General features: G+C 54.1%; 1 protein-coding gene across 8 annotated transcripts in view; it reads right to left on the reverse strand.

Moving 5' to 3' along the window:
• DAB2IP (DAB2 interacting protein) overlaps positions 1–17,151 on the reverse strand; it is a 215,934-nt gene that overhangs the window by 124,118 nt on the left and 74,665 nt on the right. The window contains exon 1 of one of the 8 annotated variants that reach the window (XM_034928978.3): positions 9,308–9,527. The exons of the other annotated variants lie outside the window; for them this stretch is intronic. Coding sequence (XP_034784869.1) covers positions 9,308–9,431 — 124 coding nt within the window. The 5' untranslated portion in view covers positions 9,432–9,527. Of the gene's footprint in view, positions 1–9,307; positions 9,528–17,151 lie in introns of those variants that run through there. 8 annotated transcript variants of the gene reach the window in all.

Consider the following 17,151-nt stretch of genomic DNA (forward strand, 5'->3'; position numbering starts at 1 on the left):
TATCCCACCACCTTATCCCACCACCAGCTCCCACTCCTCTCGCTGTAAGGACGACCCCTGGACTTCTCCTTCGTGGGTGTCAGCCTACCATCCTGTGAGAATTCCAGGAACTAGTTCAATGTTTATAAATAAAAACTATGAAGTAGCATAATATGAGGGTGGGCCACACAGAACCACTGACTTCTTTTCTTGCCAAATATAGATGTTTAAAAAAAATGAACACCATTTAGTATGGTGCATACTAGACATTTATGCATTGCATAAAAGGAATGTTCTAACCCCAAAGAATCCAAAGACCATCATCTCAGAATAAAAAAGAGGCATCAAAATGGGTTACTGAAGTGAAATGGATGTTATGGGAAACTCGCTGCAATGCCCTTACAGTCCTCATTTCACCGCAGGCCAGGGAGAGATCGTGGCAGGAGCCCAGCACTGGCCCTCAGATGGCGGCATCCTCTCTCCTGTGTCAGCCCTTCCAAACTTCCCAGCTCCTCTCCACCTGCCCTCTGCCTTCCCCCATCCTGCACCTGCCGGCCTCCTTCAAAATTCCCCAGGAAGCAGACTGGCCTCCCTGCTCCCTCTTCCCACTTTCTTCTCTCTGCACCATACCAGTCTAGCTTGAGGGTTGTTAAGAGTTCTTTTCCTAAATCACAGCTCTGGTAAGTATAGTGAGGGTTAAACATCCTGGACTCTGCCACTCAGTAGCTGGGTGATGCTGAGCAAGTCACTTAACCAGTCTGAGCCTCAGTTTTCTCATCTACAAAGTGGAGCTGATAACACCACCTGGGAGAATGATGATTTAAGGCAGGATGCATGTAAAGGACTTAGAAGAACCCCTGGCGCCGTGTAAGTGCTCAAGACATGGAGATCACTGTTATCATTCCTGTTATTTTCAAAATCCTTCCTTTGATTCCCAGTGGCCTGCCAGGGGCTGTTCTCCCCTCTTTGCTCACCACTCAAGGCCCTGCCTACCTTTCCAGTCATACCATCTGCTAACCTTATGCCAAGACTCTTCCCCTTGGCCTCTGAGCTCCCGAGGGCAGGGGCTGGCTATATCTGCTGTGGCAGCCCCTGGCACCCAGGTCACACATACTAGGTGTCTCGCTAAAGCTCTGCTGCTCTGAACAAGTACCAGTGAGACCTGTGGCAGCCTCTCAGGGTAGGGATGCTGAGAAACCACCTAGGTGGGTCCAGTCCCCACTGGCATCACGTTTTCTTTCTTTTTCTTTTCTTTTTTCTTTTTTTGAGACGGAATCTCGCTCTGTCACCCAGGCTGGAGTGCAGTGGCATGATCTTGGCTCACTGCAAGCTCAGCCTCCCGGGTTCATGCCATTCTCCTGCCTCAGCCTCCCAAGTAGGTGGGACTACAGGCGCCCGCCACCACGCCCGGCTAATTTTTTTGTATTTTTAGTAGAGACAGGGTATCACCATGTTAGCCAGGATGGTCTCGATCTCCTGACCTCGTGATCTGCCCACCTCGGCCTCCCAAACGTTTTCTTTCTAGATCAGCCCTAACTGATTTGCAAGCAACACCTCAGACTTTGGGTGAACAGCTAATAATGACAATTCTCCTGGCCTATAGTGACACCCTATGCTGCATCATATCTATCTGTTACATGTGCTTCTGAGCCCAGAGATGTTCAGTGACTTGTCTGCAGTCACACAGCATTTATGACCTAGTCAGGACTCTGTACACGCTCCTAGGCCAAACTCTGTGTCCCCAGAATAGAGGTGTAAATGGATAGAAAACCAAGCTTATTCCAGATTACCAATTTATTGGTTTCCAGTCTCCGAACCCAAAGTCCACAAATCCCCATGCCAAGCAGGACAGTAGGAAGGAGTCATCTCCGACTGCCCAGCACCCTTGGGCCCCACTCTCTCCTCTTCTCCCCTCTCTCCCTCATCAGCCAGGGGCTTGGGGAAGGAAGGCAGAGCCTCATGGCCCCAACATCTCCCTCCCTGTGCTCTGCCTTTTTCATTTCACAACTATGTCGGCACATCGCCTCCAAAGGCCAAGGAAAAAGAAATAGCACAGCCCAGATGCCGATAGTACTCTCCTGTCTGTCAGGGAGAAGAGAAGAGGGAAGTAAACGCTAACAAGGCTTCCAAAAGCAAAATCCCCAAACCACCTCTCAGGTACCCAGCAGCTGTCAAAGTCAACACAGGAACCTGGCGAAGGGAGGAAAACCCATCCCCAATAAAACCCAGGCAGTTGTGGATCTGAGATTCGGAGACTGAGCACCGCCGCATTTCCAAGGGCGTGATGGGCGTCCTCGGTGGCGCTTCTCTGCTAACATACAGGTGGTCTGTCTAGACCGAGGAACCAAGCCTGTCTTTGCTGAGTATCGAGTCTACTTTTTTTTTTCGTTATTATTATTTGGAGGGCTATTGAGATTCCCTTGCTTCCTTATTTATGCAACTGGGAAATCACAGCACAGAGAGCTGCTTCCAAACTGAAGGCCACATGGGCCAATTTCAGATGGATAATTAAATATTGAACAAACGCTGAAATGCCTCTACTGAATCGGGATGGCTAAAAATAGCCACCCTGCCACTCCTAGAGCGGGCACGCGATACGTGGGCATCTCGGCTGCTCATTCTCAAACCCCTCCTCCCTGCAACTGTCAAGCGCAAGCTTCCAGGGAAACAGAGCAGGCAGAGGGAAATAGACTCCCCGAATACCTACTTAATGGAAAACAAAACTTCAGCTCCCAGCAAGCTCTGAATGTTCCTGACCAGGAAATACTCTCCCTTTCCTGACATTTAACCAAGTGGCCCTGAGAGGGAGGTGCAGGGGAAATATCACAGCCATTGCCTTTCTCTTAAAAACAGTCAAAAGGCTTCATGTCATTTCTAAAGCAAAACACGTATGCAGCCTGGGATGTAAGCGTGTTTGTGTCAAGTTCAACAGTACACGGGAGTTGAATCGCCATTCTCTCCCCGCAGAAGACCCAACCAGGAGCCCAGGCACTTCAGTTTCCCTATCTGGGCTCATCTTACGGAAAGCAACAAACTACACCGACACTGAAACAGGATACAAAGGGATCTGAGTTCCAGACCCGGATTTCTTGTTAACATCTTTAGGTAACCACAGGCAAGTGGCCTTGGCTCTGTGGGCCTCAGTTTCCCCAGTTGTCAAGGGGAACAGTTGGCTCCTGGTACTGGAGCCATAAGTATCCATCTCTCCAACCTCCCCATTCAGTAGCTGGGCAAATAGGCTCCAAGCCCCTCCCTGTACCCCCAGGTCTTAGTAAGTACAGAATTAAATAGAAGGATGGAGATAGAAGAACGAAAACCTGAACCGCTGAGACGAGGAGCATGCCCTGCGTCCATTCCAGCGCTCTCTGAGTTGCAGCAACCAAGAAAGTTAGAGGGAGCCCTGGGGCTTCTGAGCATGAGCTTTTGAGTCCAGTGGCCTGGGTTCAAACCAGTTATTTCACCGCCCCAACAGGAAAATGCAGAGGAAATATCACACCCAGAGCTCCGTTTCCCACCTGGCAAAGGAAAGTGACAACAATAACCCCTACCTGCTAGGAGGATTGGAGAACTGAGATGAGACATGAGGTAATCAGGAGTAGCTCTTGGCATGGGGCCGGGCACACATTCAGCTTGGTGAAAGAGAGCTGTTCTCTTGGGTCAGGAAGGACAAAGGCAAGGGCAAGAGGCTGACATTCCAGCAGATTCACTGGGGCCTGTGGCCTCCTTCGAGGACCTAGAGAGCTCTGGGGATTAGGCCTCAGGTGTCTGCCAGGCTCCAGGGACCTCACACCAGACTCTGAACCCTCAGCACTAAGGGCTTTGGTGGAGAAACATGGCTGAGGCCCTGAGACCTGTCGCATGCCCTGGGAAAGGGCATGGTTGGCAGGACATGAATGACAGCAGGATCCAGGGGGCAGGGGCAGGCCAGGGAGGTCCCACCTGAGCTATCCCAGGCAGGTGGAGGAGGCAACCAGATGCCAACGGGGCCACTCCCCTGCCTCCCTCCCAAGCTTTGACCAAGACTGTGAGAGACAATTGCCATGAACACCCAGTGGAGTCATTGGCTGTGAAGGGAAGTGGCCTTCTCAAAGCCAGGGCCTGACCTTAGAAAGGTCTGCCTGCCCACGGATATCGCAAGGTGAATCTCAGGACCTGGAGGTGGGCAGAGCTGGGCTCCACCATTTCTGAGCTGTGTGGCTTTGGGCAAAGCTTTCATTCTCTGGGCTACAGTCTCCTCACCTATGAAATGAGGATAGTATCAGTATCCATCTCACAGTGTTGTTCTGAACACTGCATAAGACAAGGCAAGTTCAGAGTTGAGCTCATTGCCAGGCACGGAGCAGGCACGCAGCACACAGGAGCCGTAACAAAAAGGAGCCATTTTCACCCTCATTACACAACCTGAGAGGGAGTGAGCTCCCCAATCCTTGAGGTATGTAAGGGAGAGGAGGGACTGGAAAGGCTAGGGCCAAGCCCCAAATGAGAGATTGTGTCTCAGCAGAAACAGAAGAAGAGACAAGGCAGAAAAGGGCATAATGATTTCACAGGTGTCATCCAAGGTGGAGGCAGAGAGCCAGGCCTAGGGCCCTTGCAGGGAACATTTGAAAACTGGGGAACCACAAAACCCCCCCACCTCAGGGCTGTTCTCAGGCTCGCCCAACTCATGAAGTTCAAGCTGTTGCCCCAGAGGCCTCTTGCAGACCTTATCAAAGCCAGGGTCCCAGCCAGGCACGGTGGCTCATGCCTGTAATCCCAGCACTTTGGGAAGCCGAGGCGGGTGTATCACCTGAGGCTGGGAGTTCGAGACCAGCCTGACCAACATGGAGAAACCCCATCTCTACTGAAAATACAAAATTAGCCGGGTGTGGTGGTGCATGCCTGTAATCCCAGCTACTCGGGAGGCTGAGGCAGGAGAATCGCTTGAACCCGGGAGGCAGAGGTTGCGGTGGGCTGAGATCGCGCCATTGCACTCCAGCCTGGGCAACAAAAGCGAAACTCCATCTCAAAAAAAGAAAAAAAAAAAAAAAGCCAGGGTCCCCTGAGAAGTTACCCACCCCCCATGGTGGCACACAGGTCCTTACCTAACTGTTCTCTTGGTTAGGAACCAGTTGTATGAAACCATCCTTTCCCACCACGCGGGCAAGATACAGAGGCACGCAAGAGGGGTGTGTACAGGCACGGAGGAGGACCTGACCATCTCAAGAGAAAAACAGGGCCTGGCAGGTGGCTGGACCCCTAGAAAAACTCAGATGAAAACATGAACAACATAATCAAAACCCCTCATGGCTATGGGTAAAGGCATTCCAAGAGGCAGGAGAGCAAGATTAACCCCCCTCGACAGATGGGGAAACTGAGGCCCTATGATGTGCCCAGTCATGCAACCAGTCCGCGGCTGAGCTGGAACTACAGCCCCTGCCTCCCACTAACCACTGCTCTGTCCCCTAGAAAGAGACTTGTGCCCTAGTGCACCCCAACAAGCTGGCCTCCCCAACAGACTGGGGGCTTGGCAAGGGCTGGGAGCACATGTGATTCATCTCCATGTGCCCCTGCACCCAAGCTGAAGCCCAGCTTAAGAGGAGCTGACTGGCTGAATGAATGGGTCAGAACTTTATCCAGGGCTAGAGGAAAATTTCTGTTTCTCCTAGCAGCCCTGGGGAAACACAGGGGTCAGAGACAAAACTTTTCTTGATTTTGGTGTGACTAGGTGGGGAGGCACCTTGCTGATGATACCCTTCTGGGGAAAGGATCCCCCCAAATCCATGGGACATGCCCAGCCTTCAAGTGGAGTTAGGGACACAGTGGGAAAATGCAAATGGCCCTCACCCTCCGAAGGTCACTGTTTCTACCCCACCTCCAGCTACCCTCCAGCTTCGTGCTCTACCCCCAACCACAGCAGGTCTCACTCTGCCCATCCTTCAGATGGGGAAACTGAAGCCCAGAAAAGGGAAGAACCTAAGTCCCTTATTGGTCAAACTAGGGAGACTGCAGATACTGTCCCTCACTCACAGCCCTACCAGGGACAAAGCCCTGCTCCCTTCCCCCAGCCTGGCCACCTGCAGAACCTGGCAGCAACCAACTCTTCCTTGCATTTTTCTGTTTCTGAACAAATACACAGCCTGAGTTCTTGGTCATTTTCCTTCCCTGCTAGTGCCAGAGGCCAGAAAGGGTGTGGGGGCAAGAGTCTGATCCAGGCTGAGATGCTAGGCACCACCCACTCCTCTGAGGTCTGATGCTACCACACCATGGGACCAAGCCCCCATGTGGATGGGGAGACTGAAGTTCAAGGTCAGAAGGGACTGGCTCAAAGGCCACAGGGTGGCTTCCTCAGCCTGAGTTTCTCCCTGGGTGGGGCCCTGCCCTCAGGTGGTGGTTGTGGCTCTGGGGCAGAGTCAGGCGTCTGAGGCTTTAGTGGAGGGAGGGCAATGGCTGCCCTAGCTGCCTCCCACCAAGGAGGAGGAGGACAGGGTGCCTCCAGCCTCCACCCTACACCCTGGCTGCAGCTGTAACTAACTCCTCATCACTCCAGGCCTTCTTTTTTAAAACAAACAAACAAACAAACAAACAAAAACAATATTGAGACAGGGTCTTGCTATGTTGCCCAGGCTGGTCTTGAACTCCTGGGCTCAAGGATTCCTCCTGCCTTGGCCTCCCAAAGTTCAAGGCCCTTTATCAAATCCAAACTACTGTTGCCTGCTCTTCCCCACCCACTCACCCAGCCCCCTTCCCAATCCACTCCCCTCCCCAAACCCAGGAGGAACTCTATTCTCAATACCCAAGCCGTTTTCCTTCTCCCTGACTGCGCAGTCTGTTCATTCTGTCCAGAGAGAAGACAGTAGCTCACCCTCAGCTGCAGCCTTAGTCCCAGGCACTGGCTTCTGGCCCTCACATGACCCTGTCACTGCTAGCCCCATTGACCACACAAGGTCACTGAGGCTTGGAGAGGTAACTGGCTGTAGAATAGTTGTGTGCACAGCTGAGACTTGAACCCAGATCTGACTCAATTACTCCCTTTGCGAAGGGAAACCCTATCCATTTTGTGAGATCCCATCCAAATGTCACCTCCTCTGTGAAGCTCTCCCTGATCTCCCTAGATATAACTTCTGTTCAGAGACAGTCTCCTCCCGACTCTGCAGGCTGTGAGCTCCTTCAAGCTGGGACACAAGCAGTGATCCTGTGTATGTGGGGTCTGGGAGCTGGGGCTCAGGTGACAGCCCCTGACACATTGATTATCCCCTGCCTGGTCAGCTGAGCAGGAGGTCAGCTGAGCAGGAGCGCGACTCCCATTACAGTCAGGGATGGAACTGGGCTGAGGTGAGAAGAGGAAAAGGTCACACAGGGCATTTCTCAGGCAAAGGAGGGGCGGGTGGGTGAGGTGACGTGAGGTGGGTGCAGAAGGAGAGGCCCTAGGGTGGTCTGAACAGTACTGGGCATTTTCAAAGCTCCCATTTCTCAGTTTCTTCACTGAATCCTCCACATACGGCAGGTCCATTTTACAACCAGGAAAACTAAGCTCAGAAAGGGGAAATGACTTGCCCAAAGTCACAAAGCTTGAGCCCAGATTCCCGGTCTCCCAGACCAAGTCCAGGGGGAGGGAGTAAGTACAGAATTAACAGTACTAAGCCTTTCTCCAGGTCTTAGCAAGTACAGAATTAAATAGGACAGAGATAGAAGAACCAAAACCTGAACCACTGAGATAAAGCCTTCCCCAGGAGTACTAAAGCCTTTAGTACTCCCTCTAAGGAGTACTAAAGGCTTTAGTACTCCCTCTAAGGAGTACTAAAGGCTTTAGTACTCCCTCTAAGGAGTACTAAAGGCTTTAGTACTCCCTCTAAGGAGTACTAAAGGCTTTAGTACTCCCTCTAAGGAGTACTAAAGGCTTTAGTACTCCCTCTAAGGAGTACTAAAGGCTTTAGTACTCCCTCTAAGGAGTACTAAAGGCTTTAGTACTCCCTCTAAGGAGTACTAAAGGCTTTAGTACTCCCTCTAAGGAGTACTAAAGGCTTTAGTACTCCCTCTAAGGAGTACTAAAGGCTTTAGTACTCCCTCTAAGGAGTACTAAAGGCTTAGTACTGTTAATTCTGTACTTACTAAGTAACTTAGTACTGTTAATTCTGTACTTACTAAGACTTCAGGAAAGGCAGGAGTGGGGGGATTGCAAGCTTTGAGAGACCCTTGAGGACTGAACTACCAGCACACACCTGTGCACACACTTAGCCTCAGCTTGAACCCTTCTGTGCACAGGGAACTCACTACTTCCTGAGGAAGCCCTGGACTGCACAGCGCTACTCAGACCTGACTGTGGGAAAAGTCTTCCCCATTCTGGTGGAAGCAAACGAACACTACCTGCCTGCTTCATTTACCCTCACACCGACAAGAAAACTGAAGTTCAGAGGCAGCTCAGCCCAGGTCACACAACGGCAGCCTGCAGGGTGGGAATGTGGCCCCTCTTGGTCTACCAGATTCCCTGCATGGCATTTGTTGGCACAGGGCCCGGCTTCCCACTTTCAAGATAACCTGATGGTGTCAATTCGGCCCAGGTCCCTGCTAAGGCGCCGTCTTTCTCCTCCCTTCCACCCCACGGGCACCCTCGGTGGGCCTGAACCTCTGCCTAGGACTCCAGCCTCCCCAGAGCCCCTTTGAAGGCCTCCTCCTCCCAGGGGCTTCCCTCCCTCCTACTCAGCCAGGGAAGGAAGTCCCGGCCCCCACCCGCCCAAACGCAGCCCCCGGGATCACACGCATTTCCAGCCGAGGATCCTGTTACTGGAAAAAGAAAATGCTGCTCGCACCTCCCCCTCCGTCTCGTCCTGCCTCCTGAGCTTGATGGAGAGAAACTTTGCAAAGGAGCTGGCGCCCACCCGCTCGAGGGGTCACGGTTCCTTCCCTGAGGTCCACCCACTTGTCCTAGCACCCAAGAGGTGGGGAGCCCGTTAAGTTCCTGGAAAGGGAAGAAAGAAGTCCGCGGCCTGGGCTGGGAAGGCAAGGTGTGGGAAAGCTCAGATCCACCCTGGGTTACTTTATTGCCCGGCTGCTGAGTAAACTGAGGCACAGTGGGGTAGGAGGTCTGATCTGAGATGCGGAGAAAGATTCCAGGCTCCCCTCTCCCTGTCCCTGGCTTAAGAGGAGACCCTAGAGCCTCGGCTTCCCCCGGCGAGAGGAGGACTAAGCAGAAGCTGGGGGAATGGGGGGTCCGGCAGACTCAGGAAGGGGCGGATGAGGAAACCCCCGGCAAATGGCTGGAAGGAGGATCCCGGTCCCTAGCATCCCAGGGCATCAGGTGGCTTAGTGGCCTTAAGAGGGTCTAGGGGTCAGGGGTCGGGGTGGCGCCTACCCCTGGCAGGCCGGGTCCGGCTGCGGGAGCGGCTCCTCTGTCGCTGCAGCCGGGGCCGCCTCAGCAGCCGGTAGTAGTAGGAGGACCTCCCGGTGCTCTTCCTGGCGCTGCCGCCCGCGGACATGCTGCCGCCCGCCGGGCACCGGGCCGGGCCTGGGCGCGCTCACACGGGCCCCATCGGCCGCTCCGGACAGCCCGGCGGGCGCCCCCGCGTTCTCCCGCGCTCGCCCGAGCGGCCGCCGAGGCCCTGGCTGCCCCACAAAGTCGCTCAAACTCCTCCTCCGCCTCCTGCCCCCTCCCGCTCCCCGAGCAGCCGGCCCCGCGGCGGGGGCTGGGGACCCGGAGGCCGGGCTGGCACCGGCCCGGAAAGTCAGTGCGGGAGAAATCCCGGCCTGGAATCGGCAGGGCGAGGCGGCCCGGAGTTTCCCCGGGACCCCAGACGGGTTCTCCCGAGGGTTCTGGCTCCCACCCCCGGCCCCGAGGGTTCGACCGTCGACCTGAGGGCGCACCAGGCACCCAATCCCGCCAGCGCGGGTAGACGGTGCACACCTGCTTGTGCGCTCTCCGGAGCCCGGGGTAGGACGCATGCTTGGGGACGGTCACCTTCAATTAGGGTCCGTTCCTGCCCCAGGCTCGCTGGGCTGAGAAACGACCCTCACTGCTCCGCAGGCCCTAGCCCAGCCAGGTTGAAAGACTCCCCTGTGATGCAGGGTACTTGCCTCTTCTTTACGTTTTAAAGGTTGTCCCGTCTGATACACGTATCATTTTTATGTAATTAAAATTACGGTGTCTGTTTCAAGCACTCAAAGCACTGAAGGCAGGGCAGAACAATCCCTACCCTACTGTAGGCACCAGAAACTCAGGGTGGCAGAAGGAAAGGTGCCAACTCCCTCTATTGCATTGGCTGAAAAACTTTCTCCAAGTCACTCCTCAGCTCAAGAGCTTTCCGTGGCTCCCCAGAGCACAATGGCAATACGTCTAAACATCCTTGTTATTTGGACCCCAAATAATCTTGCCCCAACCAAAGTCCCCTCCAGCCTCACCTCTGCTCCCCCTAATTCTCACTTCTCTTTGCTGTGCTGCCAGCAGGTACTGCCTTCTTGGCTATTTTCTCCACCCGACCAAAGTCCACCCTTTCAGGACCCAGCTCCTCCACCCTTCCCTAACCATGGCCCACAGTGATCTCTCTCTCTCCCCGCCCCTTATCTCTTTAGCAACATTCGTCGTTTAAATTATTAAGACACCTGCCTGAGCTGCCTCCTTTGAAGTACAGAGGGGGAAACTGAGGCCTTGGCAAGGAGGTCTTGCCTCAGTCACATGGAAAGTGGCAGAGGCAAGTGGTCTTAGCCTGGGGCTCTCAACATTCAGACTTAGGGGTGGGGGGTGTGAGTCACCGCAAGTGCCTGAGGCCGGCTAGGGGATCTTCCTCCAGAACAGTGGGGAAGGTGGGGCCCTGGAGTGGGCGGGGCCGTCTGGGCAGAAATCCAGGCCGGGTTTTGCATCTCACAGGGGAAGCCCCCTCCCTAGCGCTCTCAGCCAGCGGGGAGGGCCCCTAGTCCTGCGGAGCCTGTCTCACAGCTGGAAGCCAGGCGCCTTCCCTGACCAGGGGGGAGGGGCAGGAGGGGTGTTACTCCACCAAACTCAGTCTGAGGAGTCCAGAGCCATCAGCTGCCCTGGTCCCCTCTTCCCCGAATACTGGCCAATCCCACAGGAAGATGGAAAACCAGGGTGCCCAAAAGGACACCCTTAGCCTCCTTTGGGTTAGGCCAGGGGTGCCCAATCTTTTGGCTTCCCTGGGCCACACTGGAAGAAGAAGAATTGTCAGGCCACACATAAAATATACTCACACTAACCATAGCTGATGAGCTAAAACAAAAAACAAAAAACAAAACCACACACACAAAAAAACCTCATCATGCTTTAAGAAAGTTTATGAATTTGTGTTGGGCAGCATTCAAAGCCATCCTGGGCCACATGCAGCCGGTAGGCTGCAGGTCAGACAAGCTTGGAGGCATTGCCCTATCTCCTTTCAACAGCAGACATGGTGCAGGAACGTCTCTAAAAAGAAGCCCCTGGACAGAGCGCACACACAGTCACTCAGTCCCCAGGCAAGCTGGGGGCCTTGTTAGCATGCATCCTCCTCTGGCCAAACTGCCAGAACCCAGTTCAGTGCCTCCTCACGTAGGTGGGGTTCTGAGCACCACCTGTCCACATCTTGGCACTTCCAGGCATGACTAACCTCCGTAGCCAGGTCCACGGGTTCTGGGGGTGAGGGACTCCCAGGAAGTCCTACTCAGGACGGGGGCAACGGTTCTGCTCCCAGGGCCTGAGTTCATCTGGCCCATTTTGTTTCCCAAAGCAGGAACCCTCTGATCAGCCAGGTTCCAGCCCTCCCTGGAGGGGACGGGAGGCTCACAATCAACTCACTGTTATCAGTGGTGTGGGCAAGTGGTCTTAGCCTGGGCCCCCAACAGGAAGTCTGAGGAGTGTGCGTGGAGGGGAGAGGGGGCAGTAACTTGGAACTCAGGACCTCATCTGTAAGCACAGCTGGGCTCCAAAGGTCTGGCATGGTCTCCCCACTTCAGCTTTTCAAGTCCTTCTCTGTGCCTTAGTTTCCCTACCTATAGGGAGAACGTATGGACCCCCAATCCATCTGCCTTGTGGAGGAAGGAGGGTCAGCTAGTGAAATGGAGGAAGCTTGTGCATTTCTGCCCTTGGGACGGGAATGGGCATCGCCAACCAGCTGAGCCGAGCATCTCCACGGGCCTGGGGCAGGTACTCTCCGGGTACTGAGTGGGAAGGGGGCAGGGCAGGAGCTAGGAGAGAAAGAGCCCAGGCTCCTTTTCCTTCTTCCTGGCCCAGGAACAGGGCAGTTAAAGGCCGCTCCCTGTACAGCCCAGCAGGGGACCTGGAATCAATCCTGCTGAGAAACTGGCCCCCCATCTGCTCCCACCTCCCGCCGGCACCCCTGTGGCTTTCTCTCTCTGAACAGGAGAAGCCCTGCTTCCAGTGCCCACCACCACCATTGCTACCACTGCTTCCTGTGACAGACCAATAGATCGGACTTTCCAGCGCTGCCAACATGAGAGCCTCAGTACCTACAGGGCTAAAGGTCTGGTCTTATTCTCCCACCTCCAGAGGGGCTCCTGAATAGGCCCAGCTCCCACCTCTCCCATGTGCTGCTTTAGCGGGGACAGGGCTGCAGCCCCCAAATCACCTTCACTCAGTGAACAGGCATATTTCTGAGTTTCCCTCAAGACACTCAATTTAGTGGGTCTGGATGGGGCCTGGAAACATGCAAGTTTAGTAAGTAGGGGCCAGCCTCGGCCTCCCGAGGTGCCGGGATTGCAGACGGAGTCTCGTTCACTCAGTGCTCAATGGTGCCCAGGCTGGAGTGCAGTGGCGTGATCTCGGCTCGCTACAACCTCCACCTCCCAGCCGCCTGCCTTGGCCTCCCAAAATGCCGAGATTGCAGCCTCTGCCCGGCCACCACCCCGTCTGGGAAGTGAGGAGCGTCTCTGCCTGGCCGCCCATCGTCTGGGATGTGAGGAGCCCCTCTGCCTGGCTGCCCAGTCCGGAAATTGAGAAGCGTCTCTGCCCGGCGGCCATCCCATCTAGGAAGTGAGGAGCGCCTCTTCCCGGCCGCCATCCCATCTAGGAAGTGAGGAGCGTCTCTGCCCGGCCGCCCCGTCTGAGAAGTGAGGAGACCCTCTGCCTGGCAACTGCCCCGTCTGAGAAGTGAGGAGCCCCTCCGCCCGGCAGCCACCCCGTCTGGGAAGTGAGGAGCCTCTCCGCCCGGCAGCCACCCCGTCCGGGAGGGAGGTGGGGGGGGGTCAGCCCCCCGCCCGGCCAGCCGCCCCGTCCGGGAGGTGAGGGGCGCCTCTGCCCGGCCGCCCCTACTGGGAAGTGAGGAGCCCCTCTGCCAGGCCACCACCCCGTCTGGGAGGTGTACCCAACAGCTCATTGAGAACGGGCCATGAGGACAATGGCGGTTTTGTGGAATAGAAAGGGGGGAAAGGTGGGGAAAAGATTGAGAAATCGGATGGCTGCCGTGTCTGTGTAGAAAGAAGTATACATGGCAGAGTTTTCATTTTGTTCTGTACTAAGAAAAATTCTTCTGCCTTGGGATCCTGTTGATCTGTGACCTTACCCTCAACCCTGTGCTCTCTGAAACATGTGCTGTGTCCACTCAGGGTTAAATGGATTAAGGGCGGTGCAAGATGTGCTTTGTTAAACAGATGCTTGAAGGCAGCATGCTCCTTAAGAGTCATCACCACTCCCTAATCTCAAGTACCCAGGGACACAAACACTGCGGAAGGCCGCAGGGACCTCTGCCTAGGAAAACCAGAGACCTTTGTTCACTTGTTTATCTGCTGACCTTCCTCCACTATTGTCCTATGACCCTGCCAAATCCCCCTCTGCGAGAAACACCCAAGGATGATCAATAAAAAATAAATAAATAAATAAATAAAAAGTAAGTAGGGGTGTGGGTACTAGGGCTGGCTAAATCAGATCTGACCTAACCCCACCACCAGCACCTTTACCCTCCACTCAAAAGCCTCCCGAGGGGAACTCTCAGAGACCAAGCTGTGTCAAAAAGCGACCACCTCCCGCTTGTACCCCAACCCATTTCAGCCCCCTTGGTCATCCTCCAGACACTCTTTCCCACCACGAGTCTTCGCCCTGTTGGTGGGACCTGGACCGCTGCCACCAAGCTCTTCCCTCTGCACCCACCTGGTGAATTCCTGCTTACCCTTCAGGACCCAGCTCAAGCATCCCCTCATTTTTTTATTTTTAAAATTTTTTATTTCCATAGGTTTTTGGGGAACAGTTGGCATTTGGTTACATGAGTAAGTTCTTCAGTGGTGATTTGTGAGATTTTGGTGCACCCATATCCCGAGCAGTAACTTGGGATACACTAAACCCAATTTGTAGTCTTTTATGCTTCACCCCCTTTCCACCCGTTCCCTGAGTCCCCAAAGTCCATTGTGTCATTTTTCTGCCTTTGCATCCTCATAGCTTAGCTCCCACTTATGAGTGAGAATATATGATGTTTGGTTTTCCTTTCCTGAGTTACTTCACTTAGAATAATATTCTCCAATTCCCATCCAGGTTTCTGGGAATGCCATTAATTCATTCCTTTGTATGGCGGTGTAGTATTCCATCATATATATATATATATACCCGTATATATATAATATATATACGTATATATGTATATATATGTGTATATATGGGTATATATATGTATATATGTGTGTATATGTATATATATGTGTGTGTATATATACATTTTTGCAATTGCAAATTGAAGCACCCCCTCCTTAAAAAAGTCTACTCTGACTCCAAGGAGAGACACCCCCCTCCTGGCTCCTGGTATACCCCACTAGTCAGTTTGAATAATGGGGACACAGGAGGCTACTTGTGAAGACCAGGGAGGGATGGACCCAAAAAATTCCCCTCTAGGCAGAAAACCATCAGCATCCCTGCTGGAAAAGAAGCAGTGGGTAGCATCAGAGCTGGGCTGAAAGTCCAGGTACATCATGGGCCAGGCCAGGGCTCGGTCAGCAGGGGCACCAGATGCAGGGGAGGGAGGCTAGCCCAAGGCAGCCTTGAGTCCCTCTGCGGTGTCAGGGTTGAAGTCAGTGAGAAAAGAGAGAAAAAAAAGCATATTGCCAAAATTACCTTTGAAAAGCCTTAAATTGCCCATAAAGCATAGTTTTTCCTCCAATCTTAAGACAGATCACCCATTTCTGCAGCTAAGCACAAAACAGAAGAGCACAGCCTTCATTGACGGGCCATTCTGTACAGGGGGGATGATAACAGCAACCACAACCAGTTATCTTCAAACACCAGCCTCCCCCAGGGAAGGAGAGATGCTCATGCGTGGGGCACCACAGAAACCCAAGGCTTCTTAACAGAGGAGGGTTACAAGTTTGACCTCAAGAGGTTTGTTTGAGGGGGGAGTTTGGGTTTAATCCTAATCATTGTAGCTGAACTGCATCTAGCATGCACTGTGTCCCAGATCCTGTTCTCAGCATTCTACCCACATCATCTCATTTAATTTCAGAATAATCCTAGGAGGCAGATGGTTATTTCTTTTTCCAGCAGAAATGTCAAGAGGCAGAGAGAGGGTAGGTGAGTTCCCTAAAGTCACAGGGCTTGCACTAGGAGGCAGGATTTGAACCCAGGGGGCTGAAAGGAGCAACGATCATAAGGTTGAGCAGTACGGAATGCAGAGACGGGGGAGTGGAAACAGTCTAGAACTTTCTTTAATAGCCAGCTTTGTCAAGGGACAGAAGGAGGCTAGGGGCGACAGGAGTCCTGACAGGGGAAGCATCGGAGCCCACACTAGGCCACACACAATGGGTGTCTGGAAGGCTCAGACCTGTCAGGTTTCCTGTTGGGATGAGGGTGGGTGGTGGTGACCGGGGAAGTCCCCAGCCAGGCAGGCCTGCACACATCCGCCTCCCAGGACAGTCTCAACCTTTCAGTCTCTGGAGCTCTGGGCCGGGGTGGGGGTGGGGGGGACAGAGGGTCAGGGTGGGGGGGGTGGCGGGACACTTGTGGTTAAGGTCATGGCCTCTGCCCCAGGAGGTGGCCTGTCTGGCAGGCAATGACGACTTCCTGCATCCACTGTTCATCCGGGAATAAGGCTGGACCAGGAGCAGGATCTTCACTAGGAAGATGGGGGAGGCTGGGGCCAGGTCACCCCATTCAGGGAAAAGCAAAGACAAGCCCCAAGAGGTCACACTAAAGCACTCCAGGCTAGCCAGGCGATCACCACTGCCACCGCCCCCCAGACTTCCTCCCAAAAGCCACCGATATATTTAATGACATCGTTTGCAGAAAACGGTGCAGTCAGGGACAAGATGACCCCAGGCTTGGATGGCTCTGCCCCTCTCAACACAGGCGGAAGTGGGGGACCAGTCAAGCGTGGACATTTGAACACACACAGACAGAGCCTCGGGGAGTGTGAGTGTTTTTCCAATCAAGTCACCCAGGGCTGGGCCGAGGGCAGAGCCCTCGGGACAGGCCGGAACTCTAAGAGGGGGTCACCGTGTGATACCTCTGGGTCTCAGGTTTCCACGTGTTAAATGGAGATGAGACAGCTCTGTTCAGCTCACCTCCCAGAGATTCCATCAGGATCTAAAAATCTCCCCATTCCCCAAAGGGCCACCTACAGGTCCCCTCCAGTCCTCCAGAAGCCCAGAGAAGAGGACATGCACATCTCCCTCGTACACGTCAACAGCCTGTCATAAAGCCCCGGAATGTCCGAGGTAGAAGGAACCTTGAGAGAAACTGATGAACGGGGGAAGCTGAGGCCCTCAAAATCAGCTGCTTACCCAGAGGACCCTCCCTAACCCATGGCAAACTGGGATCTCTGCAATCACTGAGGGTCTGGTTGGCTCTCTCATCCCAGCACAGAGCAGTCAGGGTGGGGCAGCATCCCTTCCTGAAGATGGGGAAGTGAGGCCAAGGGAGGGAGCGACTCACCCAAGGTCACATGGGGCTGGGGATTAGGGTGGGTTCCACCTTGGAACCCAAATACAGCCGCCAAGACCACCTCTCACCGTCGAGAGCCTGGACCACCTCTCCCAGAATGCCTGCTGCCTTCTGCCCACAGGAGCCCTGGGCTTCCCCTCCATACTGGCTGCCCTGAAGTTGAGGGCTCCAATCCTGTGGCCCAGGGGAGACTAATCCACTCTCCAGGCCCCAGCCCCAGCCCTCCTTCCTCACCCCAACCCTAGCAGCCGGCATTTCAGCCCAGATGGCCAAGCCTGGAGCCACTCTCTCTGTGTACTTCCTCTCCCTGCCCTGACCCAGAAACGCTGCCAAGCTCC

Source organism: Pan paniscus, chromosome 11, assembly GCF_029289425.2.
Source record: "Pan paniscus chromosome 11, NHGRI_mPanPan1-v2.0_pri, whole genome shotgun sequence".
In the NCBI taxonomy this organism is placed as follows: domain Eukaryota; kingdom Metazoa; phylum Chordata; class Mammalia; order Primates; family Hominidae; genus Pan; species Pan paniscus.